Raw genomic sequence first — 17,219 nt, 5'->3', positions numbered from 1 at the left:
GAACCATCATATCAGTGGAACAATATTCCCCTACAGAGGAAGGGAAAGGCTTCCTCAAATTGTTCCTCAATACCTGAACACCACCATAGTTTGAGAACAAAGGAGCCAAATTGGGATACCTGCTAGTTACTTCATCTAGACCTGCAACAAATCTGCTGTGAGAATTTTGAAATAGTTTCCTTTTAACTTACCAGAGACCACGGCTTCTGAACACTATCCTAATCAATAGCAGACAAATGTGCTATTTTTATACCTTGAAGTAGAGAACAAAGGAGTCTTTTCAAATTGTCTTTTATTCAGACACCTTAGACATGGCTTGCATAAATATTATTAACCCACTTGTGAGTTAGTAATAATCATGATGCATATATCATGACATACCATAGTCCAACACACGTACATAGCATTATTTTAAGGGAGAGCACCATTTCATAGGATGAAGTGGAGAGTAGATAGGAAACTAGGTTTTTGTTACAAGAGTAGAAGTATCAGGAGGACCATAAATGATAACTTGGACTTGCTTGTCTTTTGACAAATATATATATGGTGCCAAGCATGGTGACTCATGACTATAATCCCAGCACTAAGGAGGCTGAAGCAAGAAGACCACTGTTAGTTTGAGAGTTTGAGTACAGTCTGGGCTATATAGTGAGTTTGATGCCAGCCTGAATTATATAGTGAGACCTTGTCTCAAAAATATAGTTAGTATATTTAGTATAGTTTTTAATTTATATTTACTTTTAGCATAGTTATTATTATATCTTTGGTATACTTCGTATCTGAGATGTCTCCCAAAGGTCTGTATGTTAAAGGCTTAGTCTTCAGCTTGATGTTATTGGGAGGTGGTACCTTTAAGAAGTGGGGCTTAGTGGGAGGTCTTAGGTGGTTGGGGGTGCTTTCTTGAAAGTGACATTTGGACCCTGGTCTCCTTTTCCTGTTCTCTTTCATTTCTTGGCCATGAGGTAAACAGTGTGTTCTGCCACATGTTTTTGCCATGATGCGCTACTACCAGACCAAAGCAAAGGAGTCAATCAGGAATGGACTGAATTCCTCAAAACTGTGAGCCAAAATAAACATCTTTTCTTTTTAAGCCAATTATCTCAGGTATTTGTCACAGTAACAGAAACTTACTGACACAACTTTATGCTCATAAAAATTAAAACATTTATTTAAAAGCTAGGAGTTAAATGAATTTATTTTTTAAAAGGGGAAATACTTTTTGAAGCTGTTCAAACAGAAGGAAAGTCTTAAACCATTTGCTAATCAAACCTAAAACTTCCCTATCAGGGCTGCAGGACTTGTATGCTGTGCACACCCCGCTTGGAGGGATTGGGTAGAAGCTAACACCACCTGGGCTTCTCTCACAGCACCATGGAGTGTGGCTAGGTCTGTAGAGAGGGAGACCTTGCTCTACTTTGCACAGAGACACCACAGGGGTACCTTTCACAAGGCCCCAGCCCATCCATAGCTCACCTTCAGCACAACATGGAGTGGGGTCACCCTCTCTGCAGCCTATTCTCCCAAATCCCTCCTCCTGGATGTGCTTCATTTCTAAGTGCCAAGTGTGCTATAGTTAGCTTCATTTCTCAAAACTATTTCACAGATGTTTTCCATTTTTCTTTTACTGGGCTTATTTTCCTTTTTTCCCTCAGAGAATGTTCACTCCAAGACTGGGACTGAGAATGGGGGGCAGTGAGGGGTTGGAGTGGGCACATAATTACATAGCCCCAAGGAAATTTCCAGAATTCTAGGTGACATGATGGTAAATCCTTCCAACTTCAGTGAAATAAACTGGCTCCTGTAGAATATCTTCAGCTGAAAGTACTTTCAACAGATGCTAAAAATACATCGCAGTTTATTTTCCTCGGTAGGGAATCTATGTGTTCCCACTTGACCTGGAAACACAAAAAGATCCAATGTTAAATTTAATGCTGCCCATTCCAAGATAAAAGTGTTTTCTGTAGAGCAAGGGAAAGAAAAAACAACAGACAATATCGGTACAATTTTGCCTTTGCTCTCTAGAGTCAGTGTCTTGAGCAAATTTTTTATGTTCTTATTTATGGTTAGCTGACAACTCTTTAGGCTTCTTTGCCATTCCTGATAGGAACTGGCTTGCATTCAGATCAGACAACATGTCCAAGGCAGATGTATCAAAATTTTGGGAAAGAGGAGTGAGGCATGCTTAGGACAAGTTTAACCCAAACAAGAGATGTCAGATTCTTTATCCTTAACCTCAACTTAATAAATTAGTCTTTTTTTAAAATGACCTTATCAAAACATGGAGTTTGAAATGCCCTCTAATGGAAGTATAGATTTTTTTAGACACTACTATTAAACTCCTTTGGTCTAAAATAAAACCACTGGCATAGAAATTGTGTTAGTTTCTTGCAGTAACATTTAAACATAGATGTTAAACCTGTAGGAAGCTGTTTGTTTAGAGCTTCTGATTGCCCAATATGTTGTTTGATTTTATAAGAGCAAAGTTCAATTTGTCCTCAAGACAGGGTGTCAGCCCCATCCTACTTCTTGAAATACCCAGTATGCTCCCAGTGAACTTAGAACCAGTCCCTCCACCTTTCCAAACCTTCAACAAATAGTGCAGGGACTGATTCTGAGTTTAGCCTTCTGCCTTGTTTTGAGTCTGGATTCTGCCACTCAATAGCTCTACCTTAGTTTTTTTTTTAATCTATAAAAATGAGGATAATAATGGAACTGACTGCTCAGGGAGGTCATGCAAATAAAATACAACATGAAAAGCACACAGTACAGTGCTTGGGTGCATAGGAAACCTTTAATACATGCCAGCTATTGTGACTGGTGATTACACTTACATACCTAACTCATTGAGACCCAGTATTGGGAGTTTAGATGACATGACTTGTAATACCCTTTTTGGCTAAACAATTTGATGTCAAAAAAGTTTTTTTAGTATTAGGAATTGAATGCAGGGCTAATGCACTGAGCTACATCCCTAGCTCATTTCATTTTGAGATAGGGTCTTGCTAAGTTAAGTTGCCTAGGCTGGCCTGAACTTAGCATCCTCCTGTCTCAGCCTCTCAGAGTGCTGGAATTACAGGCATGTGCCACTATGCTTAGCTTTGATGTCAATTTAAAAAATTATTTTTATTACTGACTTCATGTATTAATTTCACACATTAATGAATTTCAGTGAGATATTTTCAACATATGTGCACTGATCAAGTCCAACCTCCCTTTATTTACCCTGTTTTCCCCACTCCTCAACTTCCACCAGTCATTAGTCTACATTCAGGTCAACTGTTTTTAAGCTTCCACCTGTAAGGGAGAACATACAGTACTCATCATTCTGTGTCTGGCTTATTTCACTTAAAATGTCTTCTGGTTCCATGCATTTTGCTGTAAATGACAGGCTTTCATTCTTTTTTATGGCTGAATAATCATCAATTGTGTGTATGTACTACATTTTATTTACTTATTTACCTGTTGATAGGCACCTAAATTGGTTCCATATCTTGATTATTGTGAATGGTGTAGTGCCACATTAAACATGAGTATAATGATGTCAATTTTTAATGCTTATTTCTAATATTCTTCTTAGGAATAAGCATAAAATATTTTAGAGGTCCTCTCCTTTTCCTTTTTCTCTTTTCCTTTTTCCTTTGATTCCTTCCACTTCTGTAAAGTCAAGCCAAGAAGGGCACGGTCTAATTAAAATCGTGGCAGTGAGACGGTTCTCTTAGTTACCTTTTGCCAGATAGGATAGAGCTTTGTTATTTATTTAAAGCAAAATATTAGATGGATCTAAAATTACAAGAGACTAAAATGTGGAAAACCTTTCTCTTTTTCTAGATAAAAGCAGCAAATCCCCAACATCTCTAGACCTCATGGAGCATCCGACTTCATTTTCTCATGAAGCATCGCAGCCCCAGCCCTTAGTCTCTATGCTGCACTAGTAAGGGGCCGGCAAATTTCCTTTCAAGGCTAGACAGGCAGTTTCCATCCTTCAAGTTAGAACTTCCAGCCCACAAATGTCTTCTCTTCTAAGTCTGAAAGCAGCTAATTAAATGAAATCAGAACTATTTTGAAAGTCTACGGGAGCCGAAGCAAGCAAAAATGCTGCATTTCTGGGAGCCTGTGCTTTCTGAATTCCAAGGGCAAAAGAAAAGCAAGATAAAGGGCTATTTCTAGAGACACAGTAGGAAAACTAACTGGACTAGTTTCCCAGGATTGTCCTGGTTTTAAGCGCAGAATGTCTTATCTTGGGAAACCCCCCAGTCCTGCGCAAACTAGGACACCGGGTCACCCTAAAATGAATACTAAAAATTAAGGTTCAGTGGAAAAGGCTACTTGTTTAATTTTTAGATATGCATTCTTAATACAGGTAGAATAAGAAAAGAAAAAGCATAGTGACTAAGTGCTATTATAAGAAGCTGTCCATATCGAGTCAAATCCTGAACAGTTTGCTTGAGTATTTACAGTGGGTCATTTGGGAGTACTTATTCTAACTGCAAACTTGACACCTAGAAGGAAATAATTAGTCTTTATGGGGCTCTTTTTGAAAATCTAAACCTTAAAGTGACACTAGACAGTCTCCAGATCAAGTGAAGAGAAAGTTTCAAAAGGAAATTCAACATTTGCAACTGTGGAAGGTCAAGGAAGGAAGCAGATGACATGATGGGATGGAAGCCAGATCTGGGGCCAAGAAGGGAACCTAGACCACTCTAGACCACCTGTGAAAGATAACTTTCAGGGATGAAAGTAAGGCCCTGGGACTGTAGTTAGGGTGTTATCAAGGTCAAGAGAGAAATGTGCCAAGATGGAGGAAAAGTCCAATGTGTTAAAGCTGGAGCCAAAAGATGACAAGGAGATAGCTGGTCGCTACTCTTATTAAGGTGTCTTGTGGCATCCAGACTGGTACTGACAGACACTGCAAATGTGGGACCTTTATCTAGAGTGCCCGGGAGCCCCCCCTTCCACCTAGCCTCATCCCTTAAGACCTATCTCAGGATACCACCTTTTCACACATGTTTCTTGTCTCCTAAATGTGTTTTACAGAGGGTCTGGACTCTGGGACAAAGTCAGAGTTCACGGAACACTACTGCAATCACAAGGCAGAAGCTCAAATGATAACAGCATTAGAGTAAGAAAAACAGGATACGTGTAATTTAAAAGGCCTATATTGGAAAGGTTTCAAAAAGTTTATAGATTAGGTCTAGGATATCAGATGAACATTCAAGGCAAAAACACTTCTAATAATAGGAATACCCTTTTCCAAACTGAGATGCTTTTTTAAAAACCTACCATTTGCAGGTAGGTGAGCAAGAGTACCAGTAGAGGCCCAGGTACCATATGCCCAAGGATGTAAATATGGTACATCATGCTAACACGTGGTGTGCCCATGTGTCGCCTTATCCTGACCACACAGTACTGAGGAGCCACAGGGGCCCTCAGCTGCTGCCAAGACCCTAGGCCCAGTGAGGTGCTCATGAGGAGCTTCTTTTGAATGACTATGAAGAACTGCTCCCTCCTCTTTGTGTTAATTGGCTTTCTGTTACTGTACCAGAAAATGCTATAACCAACTTATAAAGAGAAAAGATTCATTTTGGCTCAGAGTACATGATCAGTTGGCTCAACTGCTTAGCGGCACATCATGGTAGACAGAGCAAGCTGCTCACCTTAGGGCAGCTGGGAAACAAAAAAAGAGAGAGCAAGAGAGTGAGAGAGCTCACAATCCCTTTCAAGAGCCCATCCCCAGTGACCCAAGACCTCCCACTGGGTCCTAGCTCCTAAAGGTCCCACCACCTTCCAGTAGCACCATGCAGGGCTAACTCCACATCCAGGCTTGAGGCTATTTGCACCTAGAATTACAGGTTCTTCATATCTGGTGTGTGTTTTAAGGTGTGGGGCAAGGAGTTGGCCCATCATGATGAAACAGCCACACGGACACAGCATGGCTAGATGAGGGCCAGGCGGGGTGTCCAGGGAAGGAGTCCTGGCCTGGGTTTAAGAGGTATTCTGAACACAACTCCTTCTCCTGAAGTTTTATCACTGAGTTTTCTAATTTGACTTTTTTTTCTTTTCATTCAAACTTGACTTTCAAAGAACTCTCAAACAAGGCTTCAGACCAGGTTTCCTACAGCAACACTAACTTCATCAGCACTTTTCAGGCCAAGGGGTTCTGAAAGAATCATTTCTGTTGAACAAACTCAGTCCTGCCAGGTTTGGGAAACACCAGGGAGGGTCAAAATGCCCCAGCCCTAGGGTGTTTTCCATCCTATCCAGTTCTCTTTATCAGATAAAGCAAATTACCGATTACCTAATGGCATAGGCAAAGTACAAATTTCAAAAAACACTTAAAATGGAAGTATACTAATTTTCTGATGGCTTCTAAAGGGGAGCATCTGTTATTTAGATGTAATCTAAACCACTGTAGGACCTAAGTTTATTCATTTATGATGGAGTAGGAAGCTAGTAACCTGTTTGGTCTTCTTCTCCAGGCTGTTGTTCAGATTCATGTTAAAAGAAGCCAAAGGATGGAGAATTTGGAGTTAGATCATCAAGAGAGTGACGCACTAAAGGACATCATCCCACCTGGGGAGTTAGTAAACCTGGCTTTACCATTTAATATCATTGACCCTTTTCTACCTCTGTGCGGAAAAAAATTCAGCCTCCATGATTTAGAATTTTTCTTGTAAACTTCTGACTATCTGGGAGGCTGAGGTTATTAAGTAATATCTCCCAGGAAAACCTTCACAGTGGGCACAGACTAACTCTGGCTGTTATATTACCCACCTGAGGTGTCAGAGATCTGGGATCCCGCTGACCTGGGTAGTGTCTTCCAGTTACAGGACTTAAGTCTGCATCTTGATAACCATGACTGGGGCAGATTTTGTCTCTGGCTCTCTGAAAAGACACACTAGGGCTGGGGATGTAACTCAGTGGTACAGAGCTTGCCTAGTGTTTGAGAAGCCCTGGATTCAATCCCCAATACTGAAATAAAAGCAATTTAGCCAGGTCGGGTGGTTCACCCCTGTAATTCCAGCACTCTGGGTGAGGCTGGAGAATTCCAAGTCCGAGTCCAGCCTGAGCAACTTGGCAACTTAGTGAGAGCTTATCTCTGAAAAATTAAAAAGGGCAAACAGGGCTAGGGATGTAGCTTAGTTTGAAGGCTCTGGGTTCAATCCCCAATAAAACACACACACACACACAAAGACCTAACATTCAGTACAAGTGAATGTGAATTGAACTGGGCCATGTGAACTCAGCCATCATTTTCTTGAAACCATAATGCAACAGGTACTGTACTACTGAGGATACAGTATTTGTTTCAAGTAGTTGCTGTGCAGATAAACGGGACACTTCAGCTAAAACACCTTCTTATCGTTCCCATCCCAATGACCTGCATTAGGCCAGGGAGGTGCCTGCTCAAAGCAGTCCCCAGGGGAGCTGAAAATCTGGACTTTAATTGGTCTGGCACAAAATAGGGCTCCTATAACTATTTACCAAATGAATGAATGCCCGTTTTCCTCAATTCTTTTGTTTAACCACTACCTCTCTCTAAGCCCCAGCAATGAGACCAGGACCCTGAATTTTGCCAGTTTCTTTACGTTTTGGATGTAGGGTGGATGGAACGGGGAAGGGGTAAAGAATAAGTGAGGGAAGCCAGCGGATCTCACACACTGGGGAAGAAAAAGAAATCCTTAGAGACTCAGGGCCAACAAAGAGCCCAGCGTGGGCCAGCCCACCCGGAGAGCCCTGGAGCTCCACATCAACAGGGAGGGCGGCCTCTCCGCCCAGCCAGCTGCCTGTCGCAGGCCGGCTCCGGGCCGGCTCCTGGCCGGCGCCCCCAGCCCCGCACCCAGCGCTGGGCCGCGGCTCCCGCCCCCGGGGCGGTGCCGGGAACAAGCGGCGCCTCCGCCGGTCACGTGGGGGCTGCTCGGCCGGGCGGCGCTGCCGCTTCCCGATCGCGCCCTCCCAGCGCCGGGGACGCAGCGCTCGCGCTCCTGCCCGAGCCCGGGGAAGCGGAGACGCGGAGGCGCCGCCGCCCCCTCTACACGGCTGCGCCCCGGCCCTGCGCCCGCATCATGCCCGCCGCGGAGCCCAACGCCGCCCTCCTCCCGGAGCTCGCGGAGGCCACGCCGCTGCCAATCGCGGGGCTGCGGCGGCGAGGGTAGCGGGGCCGGAGCCGGGCATCCAGGCGCCGCGGACGGGAGGAGCGGGAGGAGGAGCAGGCATCCTCCGCGGCTGCGGCCCGGCGCGCCCATGGCCCGGGAGCCCGGAGAATGCGAGCTGCACCCCGCGCCGGCCGCCGCCTCCCCTCAGGCCGAGCGCTCAGCGCCCCCGAGAGCTGCTCGCGTCGCCGCCGCCCCCCAGCTGCGGGCGCCGGGCAGCTGGCTGCGCTAGGACCCACGGCCTCCGGCCGCTGGGGCGGAGTGGCCAGGCAGGAGCGGGAGCCGGAGGGCCCGGGAGACCGGCGCTGTCCGGAGTGTGGAACGGCATGCAGCTGCGGGAGCCCGCGTGAGGGTGTCGGCCTGGGGCCCCCGCCATGGCTGGCAAGGACAGTGGCAACCTGAAGACGGTGAGGCTGTGGCGGGACGCCGCCCTGCGTGCCAGGAAGCTGAGGAGCAACCTGCGCCAGCTGACCCTCAGCGCGGCCGGGGGCTTTCCCGGGGCCGGAGCCGACCCCCTGGAATCCCCCGACTCCCCTCAGCTGGTGCTGCCAGCCAACATCGGAGACATTGAGGTGCTAAACCTGGGGAACAATGGCCTGGAGGAGGTGCCGGACGGGCTAGGGTCAGCTCTGGGCAGCCTGCGCGTCTTGATCCTGCGCAGGAACCGCTTCGCCCGGCTGCCCCCTGCGGTGGCTGAGCTCGGCCACCACCTCACCGAGCTGGACCTGAGTCACAACCGGCTGACCGCCCTGGGTGCGGAGGTTGTGAGCGCCCTAAGGGAGCTGCGCAAGCTCAACCTCAGCCACAACCATCTGCCCTGCCTACCCGCCCAGCTGGGTGCCCTCGCCCACCTGGAGGAGCTGGACGTCAGCTTCAACCGGCTGGCGCACCTGCCTGACTCCCTCTCCTGCCTCCACCGCCTGCGCACTCTTGACGTGGACCACAACCAGCTCACTGCCTTTCCCCGGCAGCTGCTGCAGCTGGCGGCTCTGGAGGAGCTGGACGTGTCCAGCAACCGGCTTCGAGGCCTACCTGAGGATATTAGTGCCCTGCGTGCCATCAAGATCCTCTGGCTGAGTGGGGCTGAACTGGGCACCCTGCCCAATGGCTTCTGCCAGCTGGCCAGTTTGGAGAGCCTCATGCTAGACAACAACGGGCTGCAGGCTCTGCCTGAGCAGTTCAGCCACCTTCAACGGCTCAAAATGCTCAACCTCTCTTCCAATCTCTTTGAGGAGTTTCCTGCCACGCTGCTGCCCCTGGCTGGTCTGGAGGAGCTCTACCTTAGTCGAAACCAGCTCACCTCAGTGCCATCCCTTATCTCGGGGCTGGGCCGGCTTCTTACTTTGTGGCTGGATAATAACCGCATCCGCTACCTGCCAGACTCCATTGTGGAGCTGACTGGGCTGGAGGAGCTGGTGTTGCAAGGGAACCAGATCGCTGTGCTGCCTGACAACTTTGGCCAGCTCTCCCGGGTGGGCCTGTGGAAGATCAAGGACAACCCACTGATCCAGCCCCCCTACGAAGTGTGCATGAAGGGGATCCCCTACATCGCAGCCTACCAGAAGGAGCTGGCTCATTCGCAGCCTGCAGTGCAGCCACGTCTCAAGCTGCTCCTCATGGGCCACAAGGCTTCAGGAAAGACCTTGCTCAGGCACTGCCTCACGGAGGAGAGAGTAGGGGGAAGCCAAGGAGGAGGGGACAAGGAGAAGAGTTACTCACCTTCTCCTTCCCCTGGGAGCAAGGGCATCGAGGTGACAAGCTGGACGGCTGATGCCTCCCGGGGCCTGCGGTTCGTCGTGTATGACTTAGCTGGTGATGAAAGTTATGAAGTGATTCAGCCTTTCTTTCTCTCCCCAGGGGCTCTGTATGTGCTGGTGGTCAACTTGGCCACCTATGAACCATGCTGCTTTCCCACCACTGTGGGCTCCTTCTTGCATCGGGTAGGGGCTCGGGTGCCTCATGCCGTGGTGTGCATTGTGGGCACACATGCTGACCTGTGTGCTGAGCGGGAGCTGGAGGAGAAGTGTTTGGACATTCACCGCCAGATTGCACTGCAGGAGAAGCACGACGCAGAGGGCCTGAGCCACCTAGCCCAGGTAGTAGATGAGGCCTTGGCCCGGGACTTTGAGCTGCGCTCTGCCAGCCCCCATGCAGCCTACTATGGTGTTTCAGACAAGAACCTTCGGCGGCGCAAAGCTCATTTTCAGTACCTACTTAACCACCGGCTGCAGATCCTCTCACCTGTGTTGCCTGTTAGCTGCTGGGATCCCCGCCTATTGCAGCGTCTTAGGGACAAGCTGCTCTCAGTGGCTGAGCACCGAGAAATCTTCCCCAACTTACATAGAGTCCTGCCTCGGTCCTGGCAGGTGCTGGAAGAACTGCATTTCCAGCCCCCTCAGGCACAACGACTTTGGCTAAGCTGGTGGGACTCAGCACGTCTGGGCCTGCAGGCTGGTCTGACCGAGGACCGGCTGCAGAGTGCCCTTTCCTATTTGCATGAGAGTGGCAAGCTGCTCTACTTTGAGGACAGCCCAGCCCTCAAGGAGCATGTCTTCCACAACCTTACCCGCCTCATCGACATCCTCAATGTCTTTTTCCAGAGGGATGCTTCCTTGCTGCTGCATAAACTGCTCCTGGGGACCAGTGGAGAGGGTGAGGCCGAGGGGGAAAGTTTCCCTGCTATGGCACTGCCCACCTCGAACCAGGATGTGCTCCGGGCCACCCAGCTCCATCATTATGTAGAGGGCTTTCTGCTGCATGGGCTCCTGCCAGCCCATGTGATTCGGTTGCTGCTCAAGCCTCATGTCCAGGCCCAAGAGGACTTGCAGCTACTGCTAGAGCTGCTAGAGAAGATGGGACTCTGTTACTGCCTCAATAAACCCAAGGGCAAGCCTTTGAATGGCTCAACAGCTTGGTACAAGTTCCCATGCTATGTGCAGAATGATGTGCCCCATGCAGAGGCCTGGATTAATGGGACCAACCTAGCTGGCCAGTCTTTTGTGGCTGAGCAGTTGCAAATTGAATATAGTTTCCCCTTTACCTTTCCACCTGGGTTGTTTGCTCGCTACAGCGTCCAGATCAACAGCCATGTGGTGCACAGGTCAGATGGTAAATTTCAGATCTTTGCATATAGAGGGAAAGTTCCTGTGGTGGTGAGTTACAGACCTGCCAAGGGGGTCCTACAACCAGACACCCTGTCCATTGCCAGCCATGCATCATTACCAAATATATGGACTGCATGGCAAGCTATTACCCCCTTGGTAGAGGAACTGAATGTCCTACTTCAGGAATGGCCCGGACTGCACTACACCGTGCACATCCTCTGTTCTAAGTGCCTTAAGAGAGGATCGCCCAATCCACACGCTTTCCCAGGTAAGTGGAAAGGATCTTGTTTTCTTCTGTGGTGTGTTTCAGGTTGCAGTTTTGGTGACATTTGTTTCTCATTTGGCAGAATGGTCATTTAACCTTACAGGTTCTCCAGGAAAGCTCTTTAATGTAAATAGAGACGTGGGAGCAAGCAAAAGGCAAGTGTTGTCTTCTAATGGGAAGATTGAGACTTCCAAAGTCAAAATATATCCTATCCCCGTTTCCCACTTCTCAAATTAGCCACATTTTGTGGAAGGAAATTTTAGGTGGCTGAGCAGAAAACCTGGGACCTGTGTGACATTAGTCACTTGCTGGGCCTTGGCTGTGATGTAAATTAGACACAGGTGGAAGGGAGGAGTCTGAGTTTTAAGTGTCTAGCATCATATTCTTTTGTTTAAATTCAGAGTGTAATCATCAAGTCAAAATTATGGCTCATTTTTCCTAAGAATTCCAGAGAAGATTGTTCTGTAATTGGGTGAATGACAGATAAGTAAAGACAAACATTTCAGACTGTAATGCATGACTAAATCCTCAGATTGCAGTTTCACCCAGCACACTAGAGCATGGAGGATGAAGTCTCTGGGGAAGTTTCCTTGGGTATTTCCTGACAAGTCTGGGCTTTATAGCCATATTAAGATTTGTTTCTTGGTAAATGTTCAGAGTTGGAGCTTTCTGGCAGTGATTTATAAGAGATGGAAGGGACAAAAAGCTGACAAGAGTCCCCTGGGGAGTGTTTTCCAACAGACTTGTTTCTTTTTTCTTTTTTTAAAAAAACATTTTATGCAAGTGGGAGAATTCCAGGACTAGTTGTCTGGGATTTTTTTTTTTTTAAAGACTTTTTTTAAATGGTAATTTTAGTTTTACAGCAAAACTGAACAGGAGGTATGGAGATATTCCATATACGTCCCCAAATCCATCCCACACAAATATAACCTCTACCCTTATCCACACCTGCACCAGAGTGGTACCTGTGTTCCAACCCTTGCAGCTGCATCGGCATATTATCTTCACAAGAGTTCATGGTTCACATTAGAGTTCACTCTTTGTCTTTGGTATTCTGTGGGTTTGCACAAATGTGTAACAGCATGTATCCACCATTGTAGTATCATACACAGTAGTTTCAGTCTCCTAAAAAATCTGTGCTTCACCAGTTTATCTTACCCCAAATTCTTGCAAAAAATGTTATTTTTACTGTATCCATACTTTTACCTTTTCTTTGTCTGGGATTTTCTTGAGTCTCCTTGATTAGCCTCAAGCAGGTCTTTTGCTGGGAACTCTTTCTTCATCCTTTGTAGTTCTTTAAATTAGTGATTTTTATAGCACTGGTTTGTTTAGTACCATTCTAAGTGTCCCAAGCACAAAGCATGCACTAATAGTATCATTCCAGTGTACACCTGGGTTTCCCACCCCCAGGGTACACTGAGGGGTAGTGAAATGGAAGACTGAATGCCACTCAAATCTTTGTTCTAATCTAAGTACCAACAAGAATGTAGCTCCTAATAGTATTAGGAAGGAATTGGATACCAATATTTCCAAAGGTAACATCTTTCAGTTGCCCCAGATCTAGGGTGAGTTTAATTCTTTAGCTTGAAAAAAGCCAATGTATTGAGTTCCCAGTAAACTGAGCCATCCATTCTGTGTGATTATCTGGTGTCTTGTCACACAGTCTGTGACTTGGTGGACTCTTCAGTTTGTTTTATATTTGTTATTGTATTTTATTCATGGAAGCAAAATACTTCTTTATTGTATCACTAAGTTGTATAAAGTGTGGTATGAAGCAGCTACTTAAAACCTGTTCCTAATCCAGAGAAGGAACATTAATAAACTTAGTGTTAACCACACAGGGAAAGACAAGGTTATTGAACAAATAAAGTTCTCTATGGGGGAATTCCAAGAACTTTCAGAAGTAAACAGTGAGTCTGGAATATTTTTCTAAGCATAGCTCTTTATTTTTTGATTTGTAGCAATTGCAAATTTCACAAACAAGCTTGTACTGAGATGCAGAAAGGAGCCCATTCCTTGGTTATTGTTTTGCTTATTTGCTTTTCAAATGGGTCATACCTGGTTGGCAATCCAGACTGTGAGGAAGAGATTATTATTTTTTCAATGTGTGAAACAAAAAAATGGTTGAAAAATGGCAAAATCTTATACAGTATATTGAATGGGAATAAATCGCAAGTATATGTGTGTCATATTTATAATCAGAAGACTATCTTTTCTATTTGTTTAGGATTGTATTTTTTGTAGAACTAACAAAGGGCTCAGCAGAGTGGAAAAAGGTTATTGCATCACATTTTTAATTCCATTATGAAGACGGGGAAAACATGTTTTCTTTTCATATTTTTCTGTGATAGCTATCATTTGTCAGTAATAGTTAAAATTTGGAAGGAGATGTTAAGAGCTAAAATACTAAAAGCTACCACAGAACCTGGTGAGGGCACAATTATCTTGCATGTTCAGTTAGGGTGTACCTTAAAAATCTATTTGTTCAGTGCCTAGATCATTAAAACACTTTAACAGAAACTTTTAAATCTATTAGTGTCTTTTTGTCTTTTTAAGACATCATTTTTGCTTTTAGGAACACAAAATTGGTTACTAAATTTTACATTCAATTAAAGTATGATGTTCTATAAATTGTAACAATTTTATAATGGTGAGAGAACTGGACTTTTAATTTTTTTCAACTTTGGGGCATTAGATAGTAAATTACTATCTCCCTTGAGATTATACAGAAGAAACATAAAGTTGCATTAGTATCTTTTAAAATGCTTTTATGAGAAAAGACTAGTTTGGCCCTGTCTTGAATTTTCTAGCCTGAACTGCATTTATACAGTTGCCTGAGGGAAGTGTTAATGCTAGATTTTTCTTATTTTGGTTTTGGAAATGTAGTATTTTGGAAAATCCTCATTCAGCAAACCATCGATTTTAAAAGTTCTTGTAGAAAAGATCTGATCACCTTGTCAATTACTTGCCTGTCTTATTTAAGACAGTTGGGTTGAGTGACAGGAGATTCTTTGGGAAATGCAAAGGAGGTTTGTGATGATGCTTAAATGTCAACCTGAAAGTCCACACGGCTATTGCAGAGCCCGAATTCCGCCTGCATCCCAAAGCCAGCCTGCCCTTCCTTTTGCGCCTTTCCTGCTCATGACTGGTCCCGTGTTCTTGTCCAAGAGCAGGTTTCTTCATGTGGGATATTTATGATTTCATTTTATTCTGCTGCTATGACATTTAAACTGGGAAAGTCAAGTACCCTTGAAGTGGGACAGTGTGTTAAGATTTGGTGGCCAGGACATTGGCCTGCAGCAAAATTCTAGTGCTTTGATATTCCATTTCAGCAAAAGAATGAATCCTGTGTTTTTAAATTGGAAGAGTGTCTTAGAGACTCCAACTTGCATTGAATGTGAATTTCCACTAAATAGCCTACCTTCCAGATTCTTCCACGTCAACTTTAGGAATAACAAGAAAGCAACCTAAATCAGTAGATTGAATTATTTATATAGTTTTAACTTTAATTTCTCTTGTTCACTTAGTAATATAATGCCTTTATCCCCTGCCAAGTCCTTTGGCCTCTTCAGTTTTTTGCACACCTGAGCTACCTGTCTGACTTCGTTCAGGGTACTTTGTCTTGTTTCTTTGGTGTTTGTGAGTGTCATGATATCTCTTTTGATTAGATTGTTCACTGGCTTCCTCTAAGCAGGGAGACGTGTCTGAGGCTTTGTAGTCTCTGGGAGAGTCAGATGTTTGCTGAGCGATTGTGTGGTCTTTGTGAGAAATAGCTTTGTTATTCTCATGCCCTTTCAAATTCGCAGGTAGTGCCATATTGGTAACCTTGCCTTGGTCTGCTTTCCCCCACCCCCAGTGCTGCTCTAGCCTTCTCTTTGTGCCTGTGTTTACTGCTCCTGCCCTTGAATGGGTCCTTCATTTTGACTACTGAAGCAAAGCAGAATTCTTGCCTTAGTATATCTGTTTTAGAATTACTGGAATTTGAGCATGACCTAGTTGTTTGGATTGAATTAGTCACTGCTTTTAATTTCACAGTATCTTTTTTGTTTAGCTTTATGAATATTGATTCCCCTTGGCTTTTATTTTTGAGAACAGGACTTTTTGAACTCCCTGGGGCTTTGTTTCACATAAAATAAAAAAACCTTAATCACACTGTGGAAGAAAAACATAGTGTGTGAAGTGCAGTTTAAAGATTGGAAAGGTCTTGGGAGTGTTTCCATTATTTTAGGTATAGTATTAGGTGTTTCTTTAAATGTAGACTAGAATCTCAAGTCCTTACCTGCACAGGTGGTTTAGAATTTCCTAAAGTGTATTTATTTGTTGTTAATGGACATATTACATCACAGTCGCTGCCTGCACCTTTTACTCCCCAGTAAACCTGGCCTATTTCAGTTCTTACTCGTTTACTTCATCTTAACACCTGGACAGTTTATAAGGCGTGCTTCACAGGGCTCTTTAGGGACCGGGAGAGGGAATGGTTTAGAAGGCAGTTCTTCCTCAGTGTCTGGGGAAAAGTGAGAGGCTTTCTGCATTTCACAGGAGGGGGTACATGGGGAAAGGCTGGCGTTGGGATGGATGTTCCTGGTTACCTTCTCCATCCACCTTCTGTAGTTTTCTTCTCCCCTGGAGCCTGTGTTGGTTAAGGACCTGACCATCCATTCTTTTGGGTGCTTGTTGTCTTACCAAGATGAGGGGTATGTGGTTGCCTAGTCTTTGTTCTCTTATCTCTTGCAGCAGTGGTGCTCCTGTGCCCAGGGCTGGAGAGCTGCTCTACAGTCCAATCTCTACAGTGAATACACCAAGTAGGGTCTGTGTGGGGCAGGCCCAGCCCAGTCTCAGGTCACCTGGTTCTGCTTTTCTGATTGCAAAGCCAGGCTCTCAGTGGCCATCAGTTTACTTTCCTGTGGGACTGAAGACCCTCACCTCAGTGAGGAGGGATTAGGCACCCTACTAGTAGAGCCTGGTTCATTCTCCAGTGCTGCTGTGGCATTAAGAAAGCTGGCCCTGTCACCACCTGGAGTGATTGACAGGCATCCTGACAACCAGAGTACCTGTGACCCTGAGTTGTTACTGATCACGAGCACCCTGAAGACCCTCTTGTGTGTAAGCACAGCTGTATCATCCTGTAGTTACCCACCCTCTTAGTTCTGTGTCACCTAGTGGCACAGTACCCTTTGGGCAGTGCCTGGAACAGTGCTGGCAGGGGCACCTCTGTTTAAATTGGTTGCTGTGAAAGAACTCAAGAAGTTCTAGTGTTTCTTCAGTGATTCCAGCAAGTGATTTTTTTTGTTGTTGTTGTTTTTATGATGTCACTTATCTTAAGTCTGTATTTTAAGGAAAGTGTGTATGGTTTTCCCACATGCTTTTTCAGGGTGCATAATGTATTGCAGAAAGAGGCAAGGGGCAGCATTGCAGGATCCCAAGGTAGGTTGAGCATAAGAACTGGCTGCCAAAAGCCACCTGCCACCTGACCTCAGGTTCCTCTCCTTGAGGCTGTGAGCACCCACTTCTTCCCAAAGCTGCTGCTCTTCCTTTCTAACCAAGTTCTAACACCTTCCTCAACACCAGCCTCTCTGAGAGGGAAGGGAGAGATGAGGAGGAGTGCGAGGATGTGACTGGTAGAGACGGAATGGGTACTGGAAGGCAGGAACTTTTGGTGGGCTTGTTCCAGTGCCTTCATCTTCCTCCAGGTGATGCTGC

The 17,219-nt window shown here is 45.6% G+C and overlaps 1 protein-coding gene and 1 long non-coding RNA gene across 7 annotated transcripts in view; one reads left to right on the top strand and one right to left on the bottom strand.

Annotated features, from left to right (window-relative positions):
* LOC147826773 (uncharacterized) overlaps positions 1–9,121 on the bottom strand; it is a 40,469-nt gene extending 31,348 nt beyond the window's left edge. The window contains exon 1 of the long non-coding RNA XR_015453467.1: positions 9,002–9,121. This is a non-coding gene — a long non-coding RNA (uncharacterized LOC147826773). The remainder of the gene's footprint in view (positions 1–9,001) is intronic.
* The window catches only part of Mfhas1 (multifunctional ROCO family signaling regulator 1), a 91,865-nt gene continuing 82,605 nt past the window's right edge, over positions 7,960–17,219 (top strand). For all 6 annotated transcript variants that reach the window (XM_004867648.4, XM_004867646.4, XM_087217224.1 and 3 more), the window contains exon 1: positions 7,960–11,522. In XM_004867648.4, the coding sequence (XP_004867705.1) occupies positions 8,525–11,522 (2,998 nt within the window). In that variant the 5' untranslated portion in view covers positions 7,960–8,524. The remainder of the gene's footprint in view (positions 11,523–17,219) is intronic.

Source organism: Heterocephalus glaber, unplaced genomic scaffold (assembly GCF_053883595.1).
Source record: "Heterocephalus glaber isolate CG9 unplaced genomic scaffold, H.glaber_assembly_v1.0 deba00001461, whole genome shotgun sequence".
Lineage (NCBI taxonomy): Eukaryota > Metazoa > Chordata > Mammalia > Rodentia > Bathyergidae > Heterocephalus > Heterocephalus glaber.
This window is presented reverse-complemented; position numbering and strand designations above follow the sequence as displayed.